This window comes from Centropristis striata, chromosome 8 (assembly GCF_030273125.1).
Source record: "Centropristis striata isolate RG_2023a ecotype Rhode Island chromosome 8, C.striata_1.0, whole genome shotgun sequence".
NCBI classification, from domain to species: domain Eukaryota; kingdom Metazoa; phylum Chordata; class Actinopteri; order Perciformes; family Serranidae; genus Centropristis; species Centropristis striata.
The window spans coordinates 37173185-37187792 of record NC_081524.1 but is presented as its reverse complement, the minus strand read 5'-3'; the positions used below and the strand labels follow the sequence as shown (position 1 = coordinate 37187792).

Sequence of the window (14608 nt, the reverse complement as noted above, 5' to 3'; positions counted from 1 at the left end):
TGAAACCTGAGAATCTATGTATCTACAGAAAAAAAGACCAAAAAACTACTTGAATCAACGCAAATATGAATATAGTTGATCAACCAGCAAGCAAATGCAAAATGTAGTTAAACTACTGAAAAAATGAATGTATTAATATTAAAAAGTGTGTCTGCATTTAACACAAAACTCGCCACCAGTCGTTATCTTCCATTATCAATTATACAAATGCTTAAACAAATTCAATAATTACCTTCAGATACTGAAGCACTTATAAAGCGCTTTTATCCAAAGCCTTTTACACTACAGACTGCGCTCATTCACCCGTTCACACACACATTCATACTGGTGGCGGAGGCTACCAGCCTGCCACCATTGAGAATTCATTCACACACGGATGAACGCAGCATCGGGAGCAATTTGGGGTTCAGTTTCTTGCTCAAGGATACTTTGACATGTAGGCTGCCACGTTCAGGGATCGAACCACCAACCTTCCAATCGGTGGGTGACTGATCTAAAAAACAGAGCCACAGCCGCCCCATATGGATACAGACACTGTATGTGATATACAAGAAAAACTCTCAATTTTGAGCTACAATCACTCCAATCAAAACAAGTGGTTACTAAGAACTATTTGGTAACTTGAGCTACAGTAAATCATACAAGATTCAAGCTTTCCTTTATTGTCAGCGTATTAAAAAAGTATACAACTAAATTAACGTGTGCTTCTCATATATAAGGTGCTTTAAAAAAGACATTCAGAAATTACACATATGTAATAAGTAGTATAAAAAGATAATAAATAGTTTAAAGGTAAAAGATAAAGTGGTGATGGATGCAAATGATGTGTTATTGTCTATTTAGGGTTGCTGTGAGAAAGAGACTATAATAAATATTATAATAATAACAATGACTAAATTGACCTCGATTTGAAATATAAAAATGAAACATTTTGCAAAAAGTCTTGTAATATCCTCCAATAACAATAACTTTCCAGGAGTGCCTTATAAAGGGTTAAGCTGCCACTTTTTGTAATTTGAAGGAAATTATATTTATCTAGAATATGATGAGGTAAATATTCACAGCTTGATTCCTTTATGTTACAGTTAAAAAAAGATGTGTTCAGCAGTTTACTGAGTTCAGTCCTCTTCAAATTTAAAAATGACCAGCCAACACTGAACTGTGTGGTGATGAACCATCAACACACCCACACTCACAGATTACAGTACATATTTACTAATGCAATTATTGAGTGTAATCATGTGAGATTACTGATCAGGGAGCAATTTGACCTGCTATATATTAGGAAAGATCCCGCCTTTGCACCACTGATTATGACAGCCCTCCCACATCCATATTGCAAAAAGATGCTACATATCTGTTGTGCATTTAATGTTTGTTATGTTGATAGAGACTACTAGAAACTAATTCCACCACGGGTATGCTTGTAGAATCACAAAGAGCTCATTATAATTTAGTTTCCATAAACGACAGGAAACATCTGAAATCAGAAGTATTATTGTAGCAGAATAAGTGTCTGATGTTTCCAGCATCGTGCTCAGGCTGAAGTCTCCCCAAATGTTTTTTTCAGTGGATGCATTGAAAGCAGTGGGGAAGAGAGCGCAGTGAATACTGATAAGGATCAATGCACAAGAGGTCATCAATGCACCAGCAATTTCTGCTATCGCTTTTCATCTGACAGCGATATAAAAAATAGAATGTAGCCGACTGAACAGTAATTATCAACAAGAAGCAGCTTTTGAAAATGAATTCATTCACATTGCATGTGCGGCTTTTAGGGAGTGTGAAGTTATCTCCGCCACAAGTATGTATCATCCAAAGTGTACAAAGCATAAAAAGGAAAGCAGATAGTCCTTTGTTGACTCACACTAAAACTTACCAACACTGCACGAGTCCACTGGGCATAAACACTGTGCAAACTTTTTGTGTGAGGTGTATAAAAGCCAAAGAAGAAGAAGAAAAGGTCTGGTAAAAACTTCACTGCAGCGGCCAGTTAGATCAGTAGAAACAACAGTAACTGTCTCCTGGGTATTTTATTTGTCCATATCACAGTGGAAATGGATCACAGAAAGCTATAAATCTTATTTTGTCATTGAAGCTTGCATTACAGAACCTTTTCAACTTGGGACCAAACAGAGTAAATCTAGCTGCATCCCTCCAAGATACAGAGTCATAAAAACATGCTGGTACTCCTGTCATAACTCCTAACTTTATTATTTAAGATATACTGATGACTTGTAAATTATCCAACGCTGGGAAGGTAAGGGTTCTCATCAAAAATTAACCTGAGCATCCAAGTTCATCTCAGAGCACTTTGCAAGGAAACAGAAGTGGAAAGTGGAAACAGAGAACTTTTCTTTTTTCATTAGCGACCTGGCTACTGTCTGAAACAAGCTACAACCGTAATAAAACAGTAATATTGTAAAACAGTAATATACCCCTCAAAAACGACAATATAGGGCACTTGTACAGGCAGCAAAATATGACTCATATTTACGTTTTAGACTGACTGTCCTCTGCCGCCATCTCGCTGATGTAGTAACGACTGAATTTAAATGGCGGATGTCATCGTTGTCACTTCACTTTTTTTTTTACATAACATTCATTTTACGTCACTTAGGTTTTTTGACATAACATGCATGGTTCATGTCACCCTTGTTACTACTTCACTGCTGGCATTTACGCACATGTATTTACTATTTGAACTAGGGCTGCACGATTATGGCCAAAATGATAATCACGATTATTTTGATCAATATTGTAATCACAATTATTATTATTATCGTGTAAGGGAAAAAAATCTGTATTTCTATTCCACTACTTTTAAACAAACAATAGGAACAGTTTTTAGTGTCTGGTGCTTGTTGTAAACAAACAGAGATCGCTAAGTGAACACCTCCTGCAGCAGCAGCACATACACACTGTACTGCTACAGAGCTAACAGTTAGCCTATTAGCAATTTGCAGACTGGATGCTAAGGGGTTAACATCCCCTCCGGCTCTGCAGCTGGGAAAGACTGCTGCAGGAGGACTGTGCCGCTTCGACTCGCTCTTAAGCCGCAGCGGCTCGTTAAGAAGAGTAAGAATGAGTCTCCAAAAGTCTCCAATAAAACTAGAAAAAGTCGCTGGATTTGTTGCCAGTCGCTTTTTTTTGAAAAATAGTCAAAAGTGTGAAAAGTCACTTAATGTAGCAACAAAGTTGCTAAGTTGGCAACACTGCTTCGCCGGCTTTTACAAATGGTGCGTGTTGTTAAGGCATCGAGTACTGCATCACATCCTGCTTAACGCTCGCTCTTTATTTATTTAGGCAGCTACATGCAGCTATGCGTTCGCCCCCTGGTGGTTGGTGAACTACTGGTGTAGGAAGTGCTTGATTAAATATGCAGGAGAGATGCATTTTAAAATGGAAATATCGCCGACGATCAGGTTAATTTTATCGTGGCGGCCAAAATCGTGATCATGATTAAAATTTGATTAATTGTGCAGCCCTAGTTTAAACTGTCTTTTATAACCCAGCTCAGTGGTTTTGTAGCCTAAATTTGCAGAAACTGCAGCGTTTGTTAGAACCGCAAACCGTACATGTATGTATAAAGACGTGTGTGCTATTTTTGGAACGGTCCGCTCTGTACCATGAGCCACGAAACGCTCATATGTGTCATTATGGGTGGCACTGACAAATACATTTTTTTTTAAAATTGTTAATTAATAAGTAGGCAGGTTTTGTTACTTTCGGATCTAGATTTTTTTTTTTTTTATCACTCTCCCTCTTTTCCTTCCTTGCCTCCTCCATCAACAAGGCTTTCTGTTTTTTTGTCCAGTAGAGTTTCCAAAGTCACTCTAGTTGTTCCATCATCCACCATTTCCACAACCTGAGCATAGCTAATGTAAGCTTTTTGTTGAGTTGTAAGCTGTTGTGAAAGGTGAGAACAGAAGGAATGAAGCTGTAATGTGCTGCTGTTGACAGATAAGTCCCCAGAAAGAGTGCGAGGCTAATTTGAAGCTAATTTTTGTAGCAGCCAAACTGTGGAATTACAGGATACATTTTTTTTAAGAGTAAGAACCCATGCGAAATGACTCGTTTGACAATCACAATTTAATTCATACGGTCTGATGACATTTGGAAAGTCTAGAAGAGCTGCACAGTTTAAAAAAAAGAAAAGAAAAATCAGTTAGCCAGCTTAGCAGACAGATGTATCTAGTGCACTTGCTCTATGTGTAAGGTCCGGGTCCTTTTGTACTTTGTATTAACTGCATGTTAACACAGAAAGAAACCTGTCCTTCATTAAAAAACTGAATAAGATGAGCTTCACTTCCAACCTCTGAGACTCTTCTCTGTTAACCTGTTCCTAGCTTGGAATATAATATATAGCGATACATTTTTATGAGCCTGACCACGTGAGAGAAAGCAGAATTTCTTATATGAATAGTAGGGAAAGAACAAGTTGAATGTTTGGATTATAATATCGCCAGTATTTTGAATGTTATAATGCTCTCATCCTAATGTCACATCTAATGCTTATTTGCTTCACAGTGGAAACTTTTGTAACCTTTTTTGTCTGAAGATGACAACTTTTTTTTGTTCCAGATGTGCTTCTGCTTAATTTGAAACTAAAAAGTGTCTGACTTTGTGAGACTTTTAACATTGTGAGGAACCAAGAGTCCCATCATTGAGTTTACCAGGACAAGTGTTTACTGTGTGACTCTCACAGAGTTTCCTGGTGTCACATTCTCACACAGCTTTTCAGAGAAGATCACGCATGCATTATTATTTAATGAATTCAGCTTTTGTTAAGCTGTCAAAGACTTGGTTTTGGAATATTTACCTGAAAGATAAAGGTCCCTGTGAGAGTTTAACAAAGCTTAATGCTTTACCTGTTGTGGGGAGCATTTAGGATGTAACGCCACAGGGGAATTCCCTGCTCCAAGATGTGCTGTCTCTACTTGTCTTAACCAATAGGGATTTGAAAAACTTTCTGAAGACCTAACACGTGTCTAGAATAAATGCTAAGAAATCTCTGGAAGCCCCGAGAGGCTAGTGAGAAAAACAAAGGTTCTAAAGTTCATTATCATTTAGGTATTTCATTCCAACTCTGGTGGTCAGAAAGAATAAAATGGCATCTGTCTTGTTTTTAGCATTTTTTGACCGTGATATCACATCGGCTATCGAGAATTGTTGCATTTCACTGTTACTGGTATCAAATACTAAATTTCTGACAGTATCATGACAGTAATGTTACGTAACTTGCTTACGTACAATATATTGAATGTAGGCTACATTGTTTGTCGAATGCATGGAGAAATGAAAATTCACTTTGAAGAAAACTTTTCTTTTCATCCTATTTAGAAGGGGTACACTGCAAAAAAAGAAAAGTTGGGTGAACTCAAAATTCCAAGGCAACAAACTTCGATAAAATTTTAAATTGCAATTAAACAAAATATTTTAAGTTTTGTTTTTTAATTTGCTCAACTCTGAATTTCTCTGGCACGATTGTAACGCTGCTATGAAATGTCAGCTAATGTTGTGACCACAATTTTGAGTTAGCATTGATACGCTAATGGCTACTCTTGTAGCTGTAACAAGCATCAGTTAGCCGCTAGCATCAGTTAGCCGCTAGCATCAGTTAGCCGCTAGCTTTCGCTAATGACTGAATTTCACAACAATGAAATAAGAGTTAGCAGAACTATTGTCCCTTGTTGTGAACCCCAACTTAAAGATATAAGTAACAACAACTCATCAACTTGTTTTTGAGCAGACAACTGGCTTCCTTTGTTGTGCTAACTTACATTATTGCCCTAAATGTCAGTTATTTATATTTCCAAGTTTTACCAAATTAAATCACTGTTTTAGGCCAAAAAATACAAGTTGGCTTTTTTGCAGTGTAGTGGTGCACTTCAGCCCCTTGTGGTCAAAATGAGTATTACAACAACAAACATACAAACATTTTTACTTTTCTTCATGGATTATAAAAAGTAAGTTAGTAAAAAGCACCACTTCTTAGGTTGTAAACACAGGGAAACACTAATTTCTATCAGACTAAGGCAATGGATCATCATATTTCTTTCTCTTGTCTTTTTAGGGCTTCTGTAGAAATCAAAGACACAGTAGGTTTTACTGAGCTTTGTACACACATTAAACTTGGTGTCATATAAGGAGTGTGTCCATGTTGAAAGGGCATCAGCCTCAGTGTGTGACCACAGAGTAACTTCAGACATCCAAGCTCAAATGAAAGGATTAACTGAACCTCAGGTTAAGCAGTTTTCCAGAACAATCTGATGTTAACTTCAGCTCCCAGAATATGTATTAATAACACTGAATTTGTTCAATTTGAATGGCCCATAAATACTGAGATGGGTCAAAGCCAACATCATGTTATTATATATCATGTTATTACATTTCATACCTTAACAAAACCAGACCATGCAGACATGTCATACAGTAGGCATGAATGAGCTCGAGTTTCATATTCACATGCTTTTTTTTTTATTCAAACCACAGCATCATGGAGAAGACATTAAATGGCTTTAAACACCTTGAGGCAACTTAAAAAGAAAAAAACATAAGGAAGAATACACCTGTGTTTTTATACAAACTGTCTCAAAGTAAAACCAAACACAAAGTTAATTTGGGGGCTTTTTGAAAAATTATTTTTAGCAGACTCTGAGGTTGAACAACAACCAGTAGAAGTAGCAGATGCAACGGTTTGGTTTCCATCAGTCGCCTGTATGTTAATTGTACTCGAAAATAACAGTCTTACTGTTGGTTTAGTCTGCAGACTTGCAGGAAATTCCTCAGGGCATTTTTTAAAGCTTGTGCAAAACAAAGTTCAACCTACAATTATGAAAGTGGAGCTAATATTTAATAAAAATGTGTGTTTTCATCGGCGTGTCTCAGGGGCTGCCGGGTAACAGTGGACCACAGGGACGACAAGGACCTTCTGGACCCATTGTAAGTCTTTTTTTCCTGTTATTCTCAGCCTTTGGTCTAACCATATTTATTTGTATATTTTTGTGTCTCTTTATCCTCCCTTTATAGGCACTGGGAGTCTTTTTGTTTCTCTTCCCAGCTGTTATGTATCTTTTTTGTTGCTTTGGTCTTCTTGTAGTTATTTTGTGTATTTTGGTTCACTGTGGTCATTTTGAGTCTCTTCATGTCTCTTTTAGTGATCCAATCCAATCCAATCCCTTTTATTTATATAGCACAATTTTAGCAAACACAAGGTTTCCAAAGTGATTCACAAACAATAAATACATAACACAATACAAAGAGATGTAGTAAACAATAGATCAGTAAGATGCAATAAGATAAAATAAATTAAAAATGGGATAAAAATAAATAAAATAAAATGTGAAATGTACTGCCCGCACAAAATAAAATATGCATGAATACGATAAAAAACAAAAAATCATAAAATCAACACTCTACGTGGTGTTAAAAGCCAACGAGAAGAGGTTTTAAGAAGAGATTTAAAATGAAACAGTGATATTACATAGGTGTGGCCCAGGGCAGCCAGTGGGCCTGATCAGTGTTTCAACCCCAACTGATCCTTCTACTTCCTGTCACCTTCTGCCGCCCTCTCCGTCTTTCCTCCTTTACTTCCTGTCTTTCTCTCAGGGAACCCCGGGAGCACCAGGAGCTCCAGGACCTGGTGGATCAGCAGGACCCCAAGGAGATCAAGGACTTCCTGTGAGTGAAAACTTTGTTTGTTAAAGTTTTGTTTCATTTTTGTTAAAGAAACAAAAATCCTCTGATAATGACTTTGCTCAAGAGAAAATACAAGAACTTTTGAAATAAGCCCACTCAGGAATGTTTGATTGAACTTATCCAAATTAACAACGAAACAAAGAGGACATGACCTCTTCTCTACTTCCTCCTCCTCCTCCTCCTCCTTACCTCTCCTCTTTAGATGTTTTTCTCTTATCATGCCTCAATCTAATGGAAAACAATAATCTTTAAGCTGCATCACAAACTTACAGTTTTGTTTATATATAAATAACATTGTGGTTTGCTTCCGATGCTGACAAGGAGCCCATGCACAGTTTGTTTATTTTTATATTTTTGCCCTATTCCACTCCCTTTCCCTGACTGGAAACAGCCTGTCAGTACTGGACGCAGCATGCTTTAGTCAAAGGTTAGCTTTGCTAAAAAGGCTCATCCTTTTAGAATATCAAAAAGACAAATCTAATAAGGATTTAAATAACAACAAATTACCTTGCAATTGACACAACACAAGCACAGAGAGAGAGATGCGAAGGAGAAGATGTTGGGTTCTAAACTTTGTGTAATGCTAACAGAAACAGATGATACTGTGATGTTGGTGACAGCTAATCTAGTCTTGGGTCAGCGCTGCAGGCCAGCAGCAAAGTTTGGCTCATAGAGGCAGAGCTATAAATCACTTACCGACATTTTCTCCCCCTCTCTCTCTCTCTCTCTCACACACACACACACACACACACACACACAAACAAAGAAAAACAGTGAAAGATCACATCTGCCTCATCTCAGAGAAGAAGAAGCCCAGTATGAATGTATGCACTTGCAGCAAATACACACAAGCAGACTTTTTTTCCAGAGCTGTTATCTCTCTAACATTTTAAACTTTTAGTTCCAAACTTTAACTCGACATTAAATTGCTGATTCAGTCCCCATTCTGCCCCCTGCAACCCTTTCCTAGGATTGTGCTGCAAGAGAATATTTTTCTTTTTAAACAAGAGTGTTTTTTCTTTTTTATCTGAATGCAGCTATTTAAATCTGCAGGGAAATTTTAGCATTTTGTTTCATTGTGTTGATTCGTTGTGTTTGACCTTAAGACGAGGCAGTCAGTCCTGAAAGTTTTGTTGAGCTGGACACAAAAGCGGTTCACATCTGTCCCACTGCACTGAGAAAAAGGACTTTGAATTTTTACCATCCAAAGAAAGATAAGATTGTAAAGATAAAGAGAAGCAGGATTTAAGCATTCATGCCACTTTCATTTTTCGAGCTCTCATCCTAGCGTTTAATGTGAAACCCAAAACTTTTCTTTTTTCGGAATGACGTGATTCATCTGGAAATGTTATGCTCTATCTATCATGATCAATACTCATGAAACTTCATAATACGGAACAGAAGAAAACATGTTTTATTAGCAGCTTATTGTCCAGTTTTTGCAAAGTAAAAGTCCATATGAGAATCTCTGGTCAACTGCTCCAAGTTTTCAAAGTCTTCAGGAGGCCGAAGTGACAGATGTCCTTTGTCGATTTGTAGCAGCAAAATCCACCTGGCATTTGGATTGTCCTATACATTTGGTTTAAATTTCGTATACCTTTGTATTTACAGCTCGCTACATGAAGCTGTCTCAGCACTTCATAATGTCTTGAGTGTGGGGCAATGAGTCCAAGTGTGTGTAACCTGGACAAAATATTGCTTTTGAAAGTGGTTTTCCGACCACCTGAGGGCTTTTTAATTTATCTTGCTTGACTTGGTATCAAGCCATCATATGTTTGCCAGTTACAAAAGAAAAAATCAGCCATCTTCTTGTGACTGTTTTATCAGTACACGCTGAAGTGCTGCACAAGAGGAAAGTCATCGTAAACATACTTCCCCCTACGGATGAACTGTAAAACATTTTGAATGAAAAAACATCAACTCAGCGCTTTGGACAGACTCTGCACAGGCAGGACACTAATGGAACATAGGTTTGATGAAATAATATAAGAAATCAGCTTTTTTGTTGCTGTCTTTTTCACGCTCAGATACTTATGTTGGCTCCCACACCATTTGATTTGGGTTTCCCTTGTCACAGTGATAAGACAACAGACATTTATATGCCCAGGAAGACTCTGGCGATCCAGACAGGCACAGCGGAGGTCCAGGAGAAGACTTTTATTGTGGAGACCTGCACTCCAATTCAGCGACTGTGTCGAATGTTGGCGCACGCCTTCTGTCATCTGGTGTATAATACACATACTCTATGATATGCCAGGCCTTTACACACATCCTTCTCTGTCCACCAACCCACTCAACACAGCCAGTCAGTCGGTGGTCAAGGACACGTTTCCCCCAAGATAAACAAGCTTTTATTCAAAAGCTGTAACAACATCAAACTGATATTTTTCATATCAGCACTCGGTTCTCTGGCCAGGAAATAGTTGTCTTTTATTTGCCTCTGGATTACAATGCATTATACTGTGATATGCATTCACCAGCTTTATGTGCTTGGCAGGTTTTTGCATGTGTTGTGGTCAGATATGCATCTGTGTGTTTTACAGTGTTGGCAGTGGCAGAAAGGAAGGAAGCCCATCCAAGGGACAGAATCGCTCTCTGTTTGTGGGCACACATGCTTTGGGGCTTATGAGGATGCTGTCTTTAGGACACAAAGAACCTGGACACAAATTTAAATGCATTTAGTCATACCATCTGTTAGATCAGAGAGATGGAGAGGCCTAAAGAAATGGAGAGGTAGGGCGTAATGAGGTGGGGACACTAAAGCAGAGAGGGAAAGAGAGATGAGCACGGCTATTTCTGAGCACACACCCCAGTCGAATGTTTATTCTCCTCCTGTGCTTTTATGTTCCAGGGTCCTGCTGGTACCAAAGGCGATAAGGGAGAAAGAGTAAGTCATTCCTCTCACACACTTCAAATACTGTTCACAGCAAATCTTGTTTTACTGCCCCGTTTTGTAGTGGAAATATTGTTATTTTGCTGCAACAAAACTCAGACTATTACTCACTAATGCTTCACACCCTGGTTTTAAAGAAACCAAATCACCCTCCAGTACACATTCAATGTTTCTGGTTCGTCTTTTGCACAAACATTCACTTTATGTCTCTCATTTAGTCCCTCAACCTCGGTTAGAGCGAGCCAAATCAAATCAGCGTTCATGGTTCAAATTTGCAGCTGAGCAGGTTGTGTGTTTCTGCTGACACAGTAACCAGGCCATCACTGCCGAGGGCTTGAGACACACACAACTTGAATTGAAACCTGTAATGTAAGGGAGATTTGTACCTTACTGCAGTTAATTTTCATTGGAAGACCTTACATGAAAGTCTCTTTTAAAGACATGACAGGATTTTCTCCTCTTTGTCATGCGTTTTGTGGGTTGGCCCAGAATAAAGCTGGTTAGAATCTCATTGGTATCTAGTGTGCGTCCACACTGAAATCCATTTCACAGTCATTTACACGGTAATAACTGAGCAGGGAAAGTAATCATTTAATACAAAGCTTTTTCCTTAATATGATTTTGCAATATACACAGTATTAGATGGAACATCAAATGATTACTACAAAGCAACAGTGGAGACTAGCTGCTCATAATAAACATCAGTTAATCAGTGAGACCTTTTTCATTTAACATGCATGGAATGTTTGACTTCCTGAAAGAAAAGTCTCAACTCCATTACACGTAACCAATGAGGGGGAAGTGCAAGTTAACTCAGTAGTTCTCAATCTTTTTGAGTTGCGACCCCCAATTTAACATGCATGTTGTCTCACTGAACAGAATCTCACGCGCACAGTTCAGATCATACAAACTCAGCTGATACGACGAATTTTGGACAAATAATGAAGCAGACAACAACTATGTGCGTTATATATTTTTTTATATTTTATTGTTACTTTTAATCTAAGTCCTTTTCTATAAGTTTAAAGGTCCATTCTGACCTCCTGAGTGTGTAACAGTCAGCTTCAAGCCAGAGACTCCTTGGAAAGTAAGAATTTGCTACTTTGGGATTTGTCAGAAAAGACACAAAATTACCCAAAAATAATCAAATTGACCACAAAATGACAAAAAAATTACCACAAAAAGACACAAAATATAAAAAAAATGACATAAAATTAGGCAAAAAGGGACTCAAATTGACCACAAAAAGACACAAAAAGACCAAAAAGACACAAATAGACCAAATAATGACATAAAATTAAGCAAAAAGGGACTCAAATTGACCAAAAAATGACCACACAAATACACCAATAGACCAAAAAAGACACAAAATGACCAAAAAAAGACACAAAATGACCAAAAAAGACACAAAATGACCAAAAAAAAGACATTAAATGACCAAAAAGACTAAAACACATTAACACATGAACACTTTAACTTTAAGTGGAGACAGAGCTGACTTCCAAAATGATTTGGCGACCCCCAGAAATCATCTTGCGACCCCAATTGGGGTCGGGACCCCAAGGTTGAGAGTAGCTGAGTTAAACAACTGTAGATTGTTTCAGTGGAATCTTATATTATAGCGGGAATGTATTAATTTAAGATTTTACTTTAATTAAGTCCATGAACTGAAATAATAGTAAAAATTAAAGCATACTAGACTTAAGCTCCCTAGTAAGGGTCAAAAGCTAAAATTGCTGGATACTACACTTCCCATAATGCAACTCTGCAGAGCCTTTCATAAGAACTTAATTTGTCTCCTATGTACAATGTAACCTTGCATCCGTATGACACTCACAATCATATCATGAGGGTTATTTTTTCAAACATTGTAAAAACTCATCCACAGAAGCTGTTATTCAGCTGTCTTCATGGGTTGTGTAGTACTCCTCATGACAAATAATCTGAACTTTGCTCAAAACTAGCAGTTATTATATATTCCAGATAAGTTCAAAAGTTAGAAAACAGTTCAAGTTATCACCTCAATGCCAACTGAAATATAGGAGCAAAGTTAGAAAAGTAAAACTCTTCATACATCAAGTCAAGTCTCCGGTTTAGAAGTGACTACTTATTCCAGCTATCAACTCCAATAAAAAAACATTTTAAATGTGTTATTCTGGAGAATATAAATTCAACTGAATTATAGTCAAAGTCAACAACATTATGCCAAAATATTTTATATAATAACATTTAGATTTTTATTTATTTGTGGACTTCACAAATACTTTGCCCTCATAAGTGTGCTATCTGTTTTGGCCAATATAAATATAAAGGGCATCAAAGTGTGAGATAAAGGTGGAGTACAGCCATTAAAACACCCACGCACCAATTAATCAACCATGGTCGGGGCATTTATGAGCCTGTGGTTGCTTGAAAAGAAAAGTGGAATCAGCCTGAATCAGTGTGCTTGTATAACATCAGAGCATCATGTTTGTTCTTCAGGGCGATGTGCAAACCCAGGCTGCTGTGCGCGCCATCGCACGGCAAGTGTGTGAACAGCTGATCCAGAGTGAGTAACCAAGAGTACACAAGCATGTTATTTAGAAAAATGTCCTTGCTGAAAATGTTTCTTCTGACCTCTTCTGGCTTCAATTCTTCTCTTCTCTTCACTCTTATATACTCTCCTGTTTGATTTGTGGTTCTTTTATTCGTTTTTAAATGTCTGAATGGTCTTGGGCCATCTTATCTATCGGATATGCTTTTATCATATCATATTCATATTTATAATATCATATTCCAAGAGTTAAAACCAAAACCTACGGGGAGGCTGCATTCAGCCATTATGGCCCACGCCTATGGAACAGCCTGCCAGAGGACATCAGGACCGCAGAGACTGTTGATGTTTTTAAAAGGAGGCTCAAGACCCACCTGTTTGGTCTAGCTTTTAACTGATTATTTCACTATTTATTTATTTATTCTCCTATTTAGCTATCTATTTACCTATCTAGTTGTTCATCACATTGTTTATATTTTCTTTCCCATTGTATTTTAGTTTTTATCCTCTCCTGTTGTTTTTTTAGTATTTTATTTTTTATCCTGTTGTCTTTTAGTCTTTTAGTTTTTATCCTGTCCTGTTGTCTTTTAGTCTTCTAGTTTTTATCCTGTCCTGTTGTCTTTTAGTTTTTATCCTGTCCTGTTGTCTTTTGGTCTTTTAGTTTTTATCCTGCCCTGTTGTCTTTTAGTCTTTTAGTTTTTATCCTGTCCTGTTGTCTCTTAGTCTTTTAGTTTTTATCCTGTCCTGTTGTCTTTTAGTCTTTTAGTTTTTATCCTGTCCTGTTGTCTTTTGGTCTTTTAGTTTTTATCCTGTCCTGTTGTCTTTTAGTCTTTTAGTTTTTATCCTGTCCTGTTGTCTTGTTGTTTTTTTAGTCTTTTAGTTTTTATCCTGTCCTGTTGTCTTTTAATCTTTTAGTTTTTAGCTCCATTGTTCCCTCATGGGGGCCTCCGCACTGGGGTGTATGTTGGGTCTGCCCGACTAAATGCGTGTGTGTGTGTGCATGTTTGTGTATGTATACATACAGATGTGTATGTGGGGGAGGGAGGGGTGGGTTTTGTCATTTTTATTGTCTGTTTTTATTCTTATATTTTGTAAAGCACTTTGTGTTGCATTTTTTGTATGAAAAGCGCTATATAAATAAAGTTTGATTGACTGAAAAACAAATAGAAAAAACTCTCAAAACCCCAGAAATCATTTCTAACCCCTCTCCTCCTCTACATCCTGCAGGCCACTTGTCTCGTTATAACTCCATACTGAACCAGATCCCCGTCCAGTCGTCAGTGTCAGTCCGAACAGTACCTGGACCGCCCGGAGAGCCCGGCAGGAGAGGCCTCCCAGGACCTCAGGGAGAGCAAGGGCCAACCGGCAGGCCAGGGTTCCCCGGTACCAGCGGCCAGAACGGACGGCCGGGAGAGAGAGGTGAGAGGGGAAGGGGAATTTTGCGTTTGTTTAGTCATTTTGTGTCTTTTTTTTGTCATTTT

General features: G+C 37.8%; 1 protein-coding gene across 1 annotated transcript in view; it reads left to right on the top strand.

Moving 5' to 3' along the window:
- The window catches only part of col14a1a (collagen, type XIV, alpha 1a), a 192859-nt gene that overhangs the window by 163420 nt on the left and 14831 nt on the right, over nt 1-14608 (top strand). Inside the window, 5 exon segments of the mRNA XM_059340164.1 lie at nt 6892-6945; nt 7612-7683; nt 10553-10588; nt 13076-13142; nt 14355-14546. Of these exon segments, the coding sequence (XP_059196147.1) occupies nt 6892-6945; nt 7612-7683; nt 10553-10588; nt 13076-13142; nt 14355-14546 (421 nt within the window).